The sequence below is a fragment of the Botrytis sinoallii genome, assembly GCF_014898435.1.
Source record: "Botrytis sinoallii strain Bc 23 chromosome Unknown BSIN_011, whole genome shotgun sequence".
Taxonomy (NCBI): domain Eukaryota; kingdom Fungi; phylum Ascomycota; class Leotiomycetes; order Helotiales; family Sclerotiniaceae; genus Botrytis; species Botrytis sinoallii.
In genome coordinates this window covers 730572-743753 of record NW_024066038.1, presented here as the reverse complement: position 1 = coordinate 743753, position 13182 = coordinate 730572, and the positions used below count along the sequence as shown (strand labels likewise).

Sequence of the window (13182 nt, the reverse complement as noted above, 5' to 3'; positions counted from 1 at the left end):
CGTGGAAGTAGAAGTAAGATGAGAGAAAAGGAGAAGCTAAATAAGAATGAGACGAAAAGGATTTAGAGGTCTCATATGGTCATGTAAGTAGGTCGGTAGTCATGTATTCATGTAGCCATGTATTGATATAGTAAGTACCTTATTAGTCTTGGAGGTATTCAAGTGCTCAAGTAACGTATCATTATTGAGTCGAAGGATGTTGATACAATAGTGAGAGAATATTTCTGCAACACCAATTCTCTTGTGTTTCCGATAACCAGTTATGTGTTGTAGGGTTGTAGGGTTGTATGGTTGGTTGTGTGGTAATGGTTTGCTACCTCTTTTCTTCCGTTTCAGGGGTAGAATCCATCTATCCATAAATAAGGGTCCAGGTTCCCCAACCGGGATTGTGATGATTATAACAACTTGTGAAGTTCGGCGATTGCGAAAATGACTGGCACGGCTGGCTACCTGCGGAGTATTATGTACGACTAATCGAATGCTCTAGTACAAGGCTAGCTATCCATCTCTCCATCTAACTATCTGTCACATCTACCAGGTAGTATCTCGCTGTCATCTACCTTCCCTACCTACCTGGGTATATACTAGGTGTACGTACTTACATACCTTGGTACTGGAATACTCACAAGGCTACTTGGTCCCTAGGATTCCAAGATATCCCAATCATTGGTTCAAAGTCTAATTCACAATAAAAATCACCGATTAGTCACTTGTAGCATGATCCATTGCATCCATACCTAGGCATGAGGCATGGTATCAAGGTCATAAAGAATATAAAATGTGCTTCATGATTCATCATCTGAGTGAGGATCTCAACCCCCACTCCCTTCCTAGGTACCTACCTACCCAGGTAGATATCCAAGTTCTTGGAATCCTTTGCATCTCTCCCAGTCCCGCCAGTCCAGTCCAGTCATTCCCGTCCAGTTATTATGTTATTATTAGCCTCGTGCTAGGAAACTTATTATCTAATTATAATTCACTCAATTCACCAATCAAATCAATGCATCAAGATAACCTTGCTGTTGGTGGGCTTCCAATTGGCTTTGTTTACACCAGCAACCGAACCACAACATTCAGCCTCTCCATCTTCATCATAATTACCATTCATAAGGTTGTTACCATTCATCCATTCATCCATTCATTACCTGCCTTCGACTCTTCCCACACATAACATTGATTTGTCCAATTGATTTCACTCAATTCCATTTTCCCTTCTTGCCTTCTTTTGATCTAATCAATACATCAATTCAATTGTACCTACCCAGGTGTACCTGACACAGCATCAAGAATTAAATAAATCTATACTCTCACTACCAAGATTCATCAAACATTACACTCTTTTTGTACGGAATTTCTGGGGAATCTTTAGAACCTCCACAACAGCCATGGTAAGTTGTCACCGGTCCACTTTTCAAAAGTCGTTACTTCCATCTCTTTAGCATGATGCATTGGAACCCAGAAAAGGAAAATGCAAGACTAATGCACTTTGACTTTTGGTAGTCAATGTCGGCCTCTTATAAACCATCACCGCTCTCGTTCGGGTCACCTAGAGCTTCACCATTTCGAAGGCCTGAATCTCAATCTCAATCCCCTACTCCAGTTTCCCTTTCTCCTTTAAGACAATCAACTCCAAATCCAAATCCTGCTGTTGTCAAGAACATGGTGACGCCAAGTAGACTTGGTAATGCGGTTACACCCAATTCGTCGGATGGAATAAGTACAAGCAAATGGACTCCAAGAGGTATTCCTCCTGCCTTTCGTGAAGCGGAACCTTCACCTACAAAAGGCGCACAATTGAGCCCGGGATTTGGTGGTCCATTGAGAGCGGCGAGTTCAAACTATTCTAACGATAACGATAATGCGCTGTCGAAACTGTCCAACGCGCAAGTCAGAGAAATGAGGGAAGGATTTCAGATCTTGGATAGAGATAGTGATGGACAAGTTGGTAGAGAAGATGTAGCTGACATGTTGACTCAATTGGGTACGTTAGCATTGCCAAATTAATAAAGTATGTCAAAATGCTAATATTCTCTAGGTCTTTCCTCCAATGCTTCAGAATTGGCTGGTTACTTCCCGCCATCAACTCCACAAACCATCACACTCCCTACATTTCTTAATTCGCTCGCTACACAGCTATGTACTCTTTCGCCAACTCCAGAATTATTAGATGCATTCTCTGCATTCGACGAAGATGATAGTGGACAAGTGGATTACGCAGAATTACGAGATGCTTTAATACATACAGCACCCGATCCAGGGGTGAAACCTTTGACGGAACGGGAAGTCGATAGAGTTATGGGTGGGTTCACAGCACGAAAAGCATTATCAAAACACACAGGAGCAATGAGTGGAAGTAGACGGCAGGATGTATTCAAATATCAGGAGTTTGTTTCTAGTGTGGCCGGAGGATCTGGGCCGGATGGGAAGGGAGAAAAAGTTAATGATGATGGCGATGAGTAATGTTCCGTATGGATGTATATGTGTACGAGGTAGAATGGGCAAGGTTTGGGTCGGGACTAGGAAAGGGTAGAGGTTTTGTGTTGGCGTTCTTATGTGTAATTATTGGTTGGACATTGGTCGGTCATGGACAATGAGTAAGTCCAAATTGGGAGGAAGGTTATGGACTCAACTGTAATTGATGTTTTGTTCATATACATGGATATGGCACGCTTGGAGCATTCGGTCCTCGATTTGGGAAAGTGATAAATGTGACAAATGTCCAAGGTTATTACTCATTTCTATCTCGCAGTCTAGAGATAAGTTGATGCGATCAAAATAAGTATTACTTCGTGGGTTGTTGTCAATGTCTCGTTCGTCGAACATGGGATTTGCTCCCGGTGAGTCTGTGATCCCCGGTGAGCTAAGCTCACCACATTCTTAATGAAGCATACAACAAAGGCAAAACTTCAGACTGACAATTAGTCTGAACAGATCGAAAGACGAATGGATGAAAAGCACAAAAAGAGTGTGTTGGAAGCTAGATTCTCCGCGATCAAACTTGCAAGCTTGTAAGTTTTTAAGTACGATGCGAAGATCTCTATCGCTTTTCTTCTATCTTCATTGTTCTACGAGTATCGTGAGTGGGTGTACTGTATACATATACTGGATATACTACTGGATATACCCCAGAAATGGACATGGAAGGAAAACAGGCGGATATCAAAAATTAAGATTTGAAAGTAGATAGATAGATGCTCATCTCATCTATTCGGAACTTATTGTCTCACTTAGTGTTACAAAGTGTAGATATATGAAATTTATTCGATTTCAATTCTTGATACCTCGGTATGTATGTACGTAGTTTGTATATCTAGTATACATTTTCTATATCCATGTATGCAAGCATTTCTTCCTTCGTTCGTTTGTTCATCCCATCATAAATCGTAGCATCGATCTCATCTCATCATCGTGAATTCGTGAAAATTGTAAAGCGTGAAATCCACGTAGGGGAAAAAAGCAACGCAACGCGACGCATAGCAAAAAACTAGAGCAAGAACTCCTTTTTCCCTTCCTTCCTGCCTTCCTTTCATGCACGCATGTATATCCTATTCCGTGATTAGAAGAATGGAAAACTTCACATCCCAAACTCCAAATCCAATATACATTTCATCCCAAATCCATCTATCTCTCACACCTCCTCCAACATCTCCTTTCTCGCTCGCTTACTCGCTACTCCATTTTCTTCCCCAATTTCTCGCCAATCCCATGGACCTTCTCACTAATACCATGTACGTGTGCATGTACATGACCATGACCATGACCATTCGCATTCCCCATCGGATTCTGTCTGTCCCACGTACTAGCCTTACTCATCGTTCTCTTTCTCATCGTCGCCATGATTTCCTTCTCCATATCATCGCTGCCCTTCTCCAAATCAATATCCTCCAGATTATATCTCCTCTCTCTCTTCTTCTCCCACACATACCACCATCCCACTATAATCATCGTGCACGGAATCGTCACAGCCCAATACAACCAGAAACTCTCGCTCACAGCCGGTGTTCCCGGTTCGTTCTGGAAATTGAAAAAGGTCATCGAGAAGACGGAAGCGAGATAGGCGCCGGGGAAGAAGATGGCACTGAGGAGCGAAATAGTTTTCATCGTGCTAGAATCGCGTTTGGCAGCGTGAGCAAGCTGGCGTTGTTCTTTGGCCATCTGGAAGTTGAGTTTGGATTCTTTTTGGGCGATAATGTTGTAGAGCTAGTTTTCTATGATTAGTTTTGCAAAGCTTGAGGGGAGGAAAGTACGAACTGCACTTCGTTGGATATCCAATCTCTGTAATGTTGTATATGCGTAACTATCGATACCCTGAAGCTTCACCCGATAGAAGTCAAATCTTGCTAACATGCTAGCCTGCAAAGCTCTCATAGTTTCGTCATTTCTCCTCTCTGGTAATTTTTCCTCAAACATCTTCATTGCCTTCTCCAGCTGTGCTAAAATCTGCAGATAAGCTTTCGGTCTCTTCCATAGCACTTGGGAATGACATTCAACCAAGTCTCTGTTGATAGCATCGAGATCTATAACACCTTCTCTCACATATCCCTCTTTCTCTTCGATCTCCGAACGCATCGATACAGCATGCTCGAGTTTTCGCAGCCAGTCACGTGCATCTCGTTGCTTGAGATCGGTTTTGTATGATATGTCGTGGGAAAAGATGATGGCTGGTAACAGCATCGGATGTCCGATTTGGAGAATACAAGCTTTGAGATGTCTAATGGATTCCACCATGTCGGAACTTTCTGTGCCTTTCGCATATCCAGTTGTTAACCCGGAGTTGATATCATGAGAAAGAGTAAGTTCCCAACCACGCGTCAGCCCCTTTTTCCGGACATCACTTTTGCGATTCACGATTTCTGATGATATGTTAGTTGATATCTGGGCTACAGAAGAATGAAAACTTGCGTAGATGGGGATTCTTTTCATCCTGATCATAAGCAGCCCAGAATATAGGACCGACGGCACTCCCGGATTCGATTGATCTAAAAGGTAAATTCATAGTCTTTACCATGGAAATATATGTAGCAGATGGGAAACTGAGGACATTGGTAGCGAAAGTATCTGGGTGCTTGGCATTTAATTGAAGGCTGTAAAAATGTCAGCATCTCTTCATGAAAGGTTCGTCGATGAATGCTCACATCAACCGAACACATGCTATCTGCACCACTCCCTCTGGTAATTCTGGAGGAGCAAAAGCACCCTATAGAAAAATGGGCGTCAGTGAAGTTTCATGATATCAAGGACAATCCATCTTACCCTCCGATTAAGAAAATTCTCAAATTCATCAGGTGTTAAAGGGTGTTCTTCTATCGAATTCAAAGTAGGATCCTGTAACAAAATTAGCAATGATTTTCTCACTATTTCTGAAGCATCTCTTACCGAATAAGATACCATCTCCAAATAAGTAGTATGCTCGATAACATTTCTGCACCGAGCGACATTTGACCTACCAGATATCAAATCAGCAACCTTCCCTAAGCAAATTCAAACTCATAATACTAACGTAAACATATAATCATCCATCTTTGCAAATCTTCATGTATTAATTATGGTTATGAAATTCCTTCTATTGACCTTAGATTTTGAGATGCTTATTCAAAATAATTCACTACATCAAAATCGTCTTTCCTGGTCCAAGAATCGGTGGTCAGCCGGGTCTTCAAATTCAAAGTTACTCTTCAGTAATCAATTAGAATCAAAAACTATCGCAACGAATCGTGAAGCAAGCTGAACGAAGGCAGAAAAACACAGAGAGAAGAAAAAGACTCAATTCATATTCCAGACCAAAAACATCGTCCGGTACATGAAGCGGCTCTGGCGTTAAACCCCGCTACAAACCCGTGTCAACGGGCAAATCTGGGTCTGACAGATAGATAATCGGAGTGGATACTGCTGTGCTTGTGGAGATTTAGATGCCAAGTCCGTGTTGACAGGGTTTTATTTCTTGCGGTGAGAACTGCAGGTCTAGGCTTAGTGAGGCTTTGATCAATGATGATTTTTTAAAAAGAGGCTGGAGAATGGATTACAGAGTCTTGAGGATGAAGATTGATTGGTGCGTTGTACGATCCGGGGTTCACCGAGTAGAATGGACTGGAATCTTTGAATGAGAGACATGAAGATGAAGATATTAAGTTTTGATCGTTTCATATAAATCTTTAGGGGTTCAATTATTAATCTCGTTAAGAGACTCCTGTGCTAATCAAAGAAAACCGTTGAGGGATATACTATATCTTATCATTGATTATTCTATGAATTCAAAAGTGTCTAGGTATTGAGGGACACGACCTTTCCAACTCTTATAAACTCCGCCCGCTATGCCCATGAGAAAGTACAAACTGTATAATATTTCTTACAATCTTACTCTTCCTTCTTGATTACCGCCCCCAAACCAGCGAGTGAAATCGTTCCCACTCCTGCTTGATTGTCCGTCATTTTCATCATCCCCTCCCATCCACTTCGGTTTCTTGATTCCCTCGAGGAATCGTGGTGGTTCAAAAGTGTCGATGGTGTTCTTCATTCGGTGACCCAATGCTTCAAAAAAGTTCTCATCTTCGGGTTCGACGCGGCGTTGTTGGGGCTCAACACTTGGTCTCGAGGTAGATGCTGTGCCAAGGGCTCGTTGCCTCTCGGCTCGCGGTACAGTCAATACAGGAGCGGCCCGATTGTTGGGGTTGTTCGGAACGGAACGTCGATCTACAGAAACTTCTCCAAGTCCACCGAGTGATGAGTGGCCACCATTCAACTCGCGCTCAATCAGATCACGACCTTCACGCCAAGATTCTGTACCATAACCACTTTCATTTTCTTCATCCTCATCTTCAATGACTCCTCCATACCCCACACAATCTTTAACTTTTCCATATAAATTGAAAAGGGTTGCGCATACAGGAACTAATATAAATATTGGGAAAAACCAATCAAACCAGTCCCCTAAGGGTGTGAATACAATTAGCTTTCCAAGAAACTTGTAAAACATCGTCTTTTTGTAGACATCTGGCGGGAGAAAGGTAATAAAGTTGAAGGAAAGTGGCACGGAAAGCTTGGCTACTTGCATTGCAAACCACATAGCAGCCTCTCCATGAGTGTTTCTCCTGACAAGTGCGCGTCCCCGCCAAACCTTGACTTCAGACAAGGAGCTCAAAGCTGCTGCACACATGTACAAGATCCAGAAAGATGCAATCACCTGGCCTGCGAATCCAATTTCGCCTTTTTCACTATCCCGATGATGAACAACCGTGACAGCAATAATAGAGAAAATGGGGTTGATGGACTTGATGAATTCAGACCAAATGATACATATCGACGCGAGAGTTAAAACAAACCCCAACGCAGTTTTGGAGTACGGTAGGAAGAAGTACTCGTAAAGATACCGAGTATGAGGTGTTAAAATAGTGATTCGATTGAATGCAGAAGAATGGGGGGAGCTTTGGCCGATTTCAATCTTCTTTGATGCCGCTGAATCCAATACGGTTTGTGTGTGCACCGCATCTTTGAGAAGTCGATCCCATTCATCAAGGTATCGGGCACGACTGTGTCTGGCTCTTGTCAGCTGGCGACTGAGATCTGCCAGATATCGTTCCGTAATGACATTTGGAATAGTTGCATTTGGTTCAGACATCCGCCGTGACAAAGTTCGCGGTCGAGATTCGGGTAAATGTGTTTCATCCGCAAGTTCCTCGATCCAGTCCTTAAAGTCCCTCGCAGTACCCGTTTTCCGTTGAGCCAACTGGGCAACCTGTGCCTCCAAATCCTCCAATTTCTGAATCGCCTCCTCCATGTTTTCATGAACTTTGGGTGCCCGAGTTTGAATCCTCCTTAATTTTCCACTAATGCTTGCATTTCTAAAAAGGTTTCGAGGTATTGCGACAAGCCCGTGACCCATGAGATAAATGGCCAAAACCAAACCCCAACAATATGTAAGAGCCATAACCACACTCTTTAATGACTCTGGAGACACTCCTTCTTTGATAAAAATGTATAACATCGTAGCCAGGCCGGCCCCGAGAATAAGGGCTTGATACTGGGCATTTGCGCGCAAAGAAAATAGTAGACGGCCTTTTGGATCTCGATAACCGGCATCAGCATATTCAGCAAGTATGGGTAAAAATGAACCTGGTGAAATATCAGTATGGTCTCAAACAGAGGCATGAAGTGTCTCGAACCAAGTCAAGGCAAATGTGAGCCAGTATGTGATGCGCCAGGCGACCAACAGCACTCGATCGTAGAGCCATATTCCTCGACTTCCCGCATCTTCGGTCCTTGCACTTGAAGCAAGATCAATAGGAACAAGTAATACGATACTTGCCGGCAGCCAGAGCGCGAAAAAGATGGGAACTAGAAGGTATGCCGGAGTCGTACGGATAGGCAGATAATGTCGGAGTATAAGTAGTACAACTAGACTAATAACCAACAGGGCAATCAGAGCAAATATCTCTGAGCCTATAGGCGATGAAGTTGCAAGCGTTTCTATCATGACTATTATATCAGAACGATGACAGAGGGTGTTTCCATTTGGAGGAGTGTGAAAAGGTATCAATGATTAATAGAATGACTATTCATTTGTTGTTCTGCCAGTTCTGATGAATGGTATCGAATGTATACCGACTTGTATGATGAATTCGTACAATGAAGCATTTACTAGTACCTACGGCCCACTAAAGGACTTCCAAGGTTACTTTATTAGTACTGTCTCATCCGCTTTTGTTGGTAAATTCCATCCACAAGCTTGCAGGGACGATGATGACTAACCATGACTAATCCAATCATCGATAGGTCATGATTCATCTAGCGATAACCTTGCAAAAAATCTTTCTTGACTCCGATGTCCCGATTATCACATGAAATCGTACCTTTCAATCAACCCACCAACCCACCAAGCCAAAGTCGCAAAAAGAAAATCGCATTTTGAGCAAAGAGCAAACAGGACAAAACGGTGTACCCACAAGTCATCACCATCAATCGCCGAATGCATCATGGCTAATGAAACTCAATTCCATACACCTTCAACAATTCAAAATGAAGCACATTCAGTGAGAAACCTAGGAACTAATGGGAATGAACATGGAAATGGTACTGGTAATAGATATGCAGATTTGCCAAATTATCCATCAAGTAAGTAGCGAGCTCCAATATCACATTTCTCTAATATCACACTGCTGACTCGATAAATAGACAGGCGTGAATTGACCGTCAAAGATATTGCAGATATAGATGATCCAATTGAATTGTTGGAAAAACTTACAAACACAAAATGGGACTCATCTCGCAATCACGAGATTCCTAAATCTACCAGCACAAATGCACAATTCGCGACCCTTTTGAAAGCTGCCGATACGGCTGGAGGGGTAACTGGCATGCGATCAGGCACACCATCAAGCAATAATGGCAACGGACAAAGTACTCGAGGTTCACCAAGCAATGCATCCTCAAAACGTCGCAGAGATGAATCAGAAGATGCAGCAGAGGAAGTGGGCGAAATGTTTGGTTTTATAAATGCTAAATCTAGACCAAGAAAAGTGCGAAAACTCACAGAGGAAGAGGAAGAGGAAGCTGCGAGAGAACGAGAAATATGGGGGTCGGAACCTTCTGATATCGAGGAAGAGGATGAAGATGTTGAGGGAGAAGGTGAGGGTGATGACAACGATTCTCGAGCTAAATCGTCGACAATTCCTGATCTCAACCCAAGAGCGCATGGTGTTTATTCAGCTGCAGCACTTTTCCGAAAATCAACAGCAACTAACAGAAAATACGCCAGTAAGTCTCCCTAATATTATCATATAATAATGTGGCTAACCACATTGTAGGACCGGCAATGTCGAAGCTTTTCGCAAAGTTGGAGTTGGCACCTGAAGACTTCATCACGCTACAAGCTGCAGCCAAGGACTACATGTTAGATCCGAGTCACCCAGATCGAAGCGCATGTGTCGGTACTAAAGAAAAAAGAGATAATGATATGACAAAGCTGAAGCTCTATGCATGTGTCAGAAATTTCTTAGCCGACGAGGCAGAAGGGGGAGAGGGATGGGGCCAAAAACTTTTCAGTAAAGATTCTCCAAGTGGTGCTACAAGGAAGTGCATGTGGCCTCAAATGCCGAATAGGTGAGTTTTGTAATTACCGATTCACGTGCTATTCTTTTGACAGTCATCTCTAGGATCATTACTAGAATTACCCCTTTATTGCGTCGCATGGTCACCAATGAGAGACAGCGACTATATGCCCTTAACCTAAGAATCCAAAAAAAGAAAGAGGAAGAGCTTTCCCAATTACACGCTGCGGCGTTTTCTCACGGCACTCCGGCATCCAGCCCCTCAACAATTGATCCCAAACTCAGTTTGCCTAATCAAATTGCATCCAGTCAAGCCGTAGCAGCCAATGCCACCGCTAATGGAGTAAATGAGCCACAAATAGCTAAAACCCCAAACATTAATGCCAAGCAGCCAGCACCACTTGAGTATCATATCAATATTGTTCATAATGGCAAACGTATCAGGGATATGTTTACCTTAAATCCCACGAACTGTGTAGGTTTTGTCAGCTTTACTGCACATGTTGACGCTGCAGTAAAAGCACCTTATAAGAAGACAGTTATGAAGGTTTTAGGTCCCAATGGCTTGGTCGAGATTAAGTCGGAAGCAACGTATGCCATGGCTCTATTATCAGTCAGAAAGACAGAGTGGATGGATGGAGATGTTAAAATAGTCGTTGAGACGGAAAAAATTCAGTGATCTGGACACGATTCGAGGCGATAGGCGCAAGACAGTGGCGGCGTCATAGATGAAAGGGGATGCTCACATTGGGCGCATATTGGTGTTTTACTTTATTCTCACCAGTATGTTCTGTGCCTGTTGTTTTTCCAGAGAAGCGAAGGACATTATCTATGGTCTTTTAATTGTCTGCCACTAATTGGTGTGAACCTCTCTATACTATGATTATAGCTGTCTACGGATGCCTCGTTGTAGCTCTAAAGCAATATATTTGAAAAGCACTACAACAAACACCATTATCCTTGCTGCTGGGGTATGAGAGATGATATGTAAACGAATTGTGTACAAGAACTTTTGTTCGATGGACAGGTTTATCGTCTCTTCAGAACAGCAATTACCAGCCATCGCTTTCTGGCGATTGCATCTCGATCTTCTGCTCCTCTATCTGCAACCCACTCTCTCTCGACACCATTAGCATCTCTCTCATATATTGTTTCTATCTCTAAGCCAGCTGCTGTCAGCTTTTCCTCTTCGAAGAACCCACGCATTAGTTCCCGGCCTGTGTGAAATCCTGCGCAAATCCAAGCCCTAGATATTAATTGAATCAGTTATTCTGCCAACGGGGAAGTTTGATCAATCATCTGAGCCCAACACAGTAATCTCCACTAGGTAGTATGGGGCAAGAGAAATTAGAAAGAACAAAACCTCATGATAACTCACCGCCCATCTTCCTTCAAAAACCACCTAATCGACTTCAAAAGGTTCTCGTGCTGCCACGGCATCCACAAACAATCCGATGCAATCACCCTACTAAAGCTCTCTTTATTCCCCATCGAAAATTCATCGGTCAACACTCCCCACTCATGCCCCTGTACTTTCACATCCCCAAACCCGTTCGTCTCAATATTCTTCGCTACATTCTTCTTTAGATTCGCAAGTACATTTTCGTCCGGATAATCACTTAAAACCACTTCTTCTGCTCCCATCAACGCAGTCACTATGCCTGCTAATCCCGTCCCACTACCAACCTCTAAAACTCTCTCGCCTGTGACTTCCCATCGTTCTCTACCTCCTCGCTTTCCATCCCCATCTTCAAAAAATTCGGCGAGTTGTAACCCTGCGTTCCAGAGATAATGCGCGAATAACAATCTTCCCTTTTCGCCAAGGGGGGAGGATAATTCGAGAACTATCTCGCCGAGAGTTGGGGAGGTGTAGATGATGTGTTGATCTTTGTCGCCGTGTTGATTTTGAATATCATCGGGGAAGAGGGCGGAGAGGGAGGATTGGAAAAGGTCTTCGGGTTCGGTTTGCTCAGGCTCGATGCGGATTTTGTCGGTCAGTATGCGAGACATTTTTCGTGGCGTTTTGGGGATGGGATTTTAGAGGTTAGATGGGATTTTGGTGATGGTAGGGATGTGCTTTTTTTTGGCTTGAGGCTTGCTTGGGAAGGTGGGGTGGAATAGGTGCTGTGGGTCCGCATTAGCACTGCGGGACGACCCCTCACACGTGATGACTAGCTTAAGAATAGGAGATGGATTGTCGATGTCTTTGAATGCTTGACAGAGAAAGTTTCGTGGGTATTGTGTCTAGAAATTGTTGGATAGTCATATTGCCAGGCGCTGCGATAGTTCAGGAGAGTGAATGGCTCTTAAATTTAGGCAATTTCCCCAAGTAAATATCTACAGCAATATCGAAAGGCCCTATCCGCAGGCGTTTGAGAATGAGATCAGGGTCCCGTCTACTGTAGACATCAAGAGATCGTGAGTCACTGTTCAGCTACTCAAGACTTTTTACCGAAATACTTTTTACTGGGCCCTGATGTAGGGTACACAGGAATATCTCTTGGTCGAGACCAGCTTTGAGGATATACCGATAAGGTTTCATATCCAATTGCCGCCACTCTATCCTCCAAGTTGGCTACCAACTTTCTAATCTCGGTGAATTTCTATATAGTTTCTTTTAACTGTTATTCTTATAATTCAATCTCTATCATCCATCTCTTCGTTTCCAAAAGTGTAATCGGTTATCGAAATCTTACAAGTGTCAGAACATGGCCTATCTTCATATTGCCACCCTTCTTGTGTATTAACAAGGCAAGTGCTGATGAGAGCTCTTTTTTGGTCAAACATACACTCTAGCCGCCATAGGTTAGGGGTAATGAATACATCAGCAGTTGAGAAGGCCCCTTCTGGTCCCTGGATCAGTCAATATCTAGATACCTTCCGACTATGGTAGATCATGTCATGTTAGAGTGATTTCACCAGTTAGATCAAACTGTCTATAGGTAGTTATGTCGGAATTGAATCCCAAAGTCGAGTCTTAACCATACTACAGTCACTTGAATAATCTTTTAACAGAGATTTTGTTCCTATTTAAGAGTCAAGGCTTCGCTCTTGAATGAGATCCATGGTCATTTTCGTGGTCGTTCCGATCATTGTACATATCTTGGTGCGGTTTCATCAGCTGGCCTCCTCGTGCCAG

At 43.1% G+C, this 13182-nt stretch overlaps 5 protein-coding genes across 5 annotated transcripts; 2 read left to right on the top strand and 3 right to left on the bottom strand.

The window, feature by feature from the left end:
* Positions 1–1385: 1385 nt before the first annotated feature.
* EAF02_006877 (uncharacterized protein) lies at positions 1386–2460 on the top strand (the record flags this gene model as incomplete). Its single annotated transcript, XM_038902925.1, has 3 exons — positions 1386–1388; positions 1501–1981; positions 2036–2460. 3 exons carry the CDS (start codon positions 1386–1388, stop codon positions 2458–2460), a joined length of 909 nt encoding a protein of 302 aa, XP_038757246.1.
* Positions 2461–3669: 1209 nt separating this feature from the next.
* Positions 3670–5520, bottom strand: EAF02_006876 (uncharacterized protein; the record flags this gene model as incomplete). The annotated part of the gene is made up of 7 exons (XM_038902924.1): positions 3670–4200; positions 4252–4853; positions 4903–5084; positions 5136–5197; positions 5254–5325; positions 5377–5443; positions 5501–5520. 7 exons carry the CDS (start codon positions 5518–5520, stop codon positions 3670–3672), a joined length of 1536 nt encoding a protein of 511 aa, XP_038757245.1.
* An 826-nt stretch (positions 5521–6346) lies between these two features.
* On the bottom strand, positions 6347–8247 carry EAF02_006875 (uncharacterized protein; the record flags this gene model as incomplete). Its single annotated transcript, XM_038902923.1, has 2 exons — positions 6347–8109; positions 8208–8247. The coding sequence occupies 2 exons, from the start codon at positions 8245–8247 to the stop codon at positions 6347–6349; spliced, it is 1803 nt and encodes a 600-aa protein (XP_038757244.1).
* Positions 8248–8969: 722 nt separating this feature from the next.
* On the top strand, positions 8970–10722 carry EAF02_006874 (uncharacterized protein; the record flags this gene model as incomplete). The annotated part of the gene is made up of 4 exons (XM_038902922.1): positions 8970–9108; positions 9169–9750; positions 9801–10095; positions 10149–10722. The coding sequence occupies 4 exons, from the start codon at positions 8970–8972 to the stop codon at positions 10720–10722; spliced, it is 1590 nt and encodes a 529-aa protein (XP_038757243.1).
* A 350-nt stretch (positions 10723–11072) lies between these two features.
* On the bottom strand, positions 11073–12053 carry EAF02_006873 (uncharacterized protein; the record flags this gene model as incomplete). The annotated part of the gene is made up of 2 exons (XM_038902921.1): positions 11073–11289; positions 11422–12053. 2 exons carry the CDS (start codon positions 12051–12053, stop codon positions 11073–11075), a joined length of 849 nt encoding a protein of 282 aa, XP_038757242.1.
* Positions 12054–13182: the final 1129 nt, after the last annotated feature.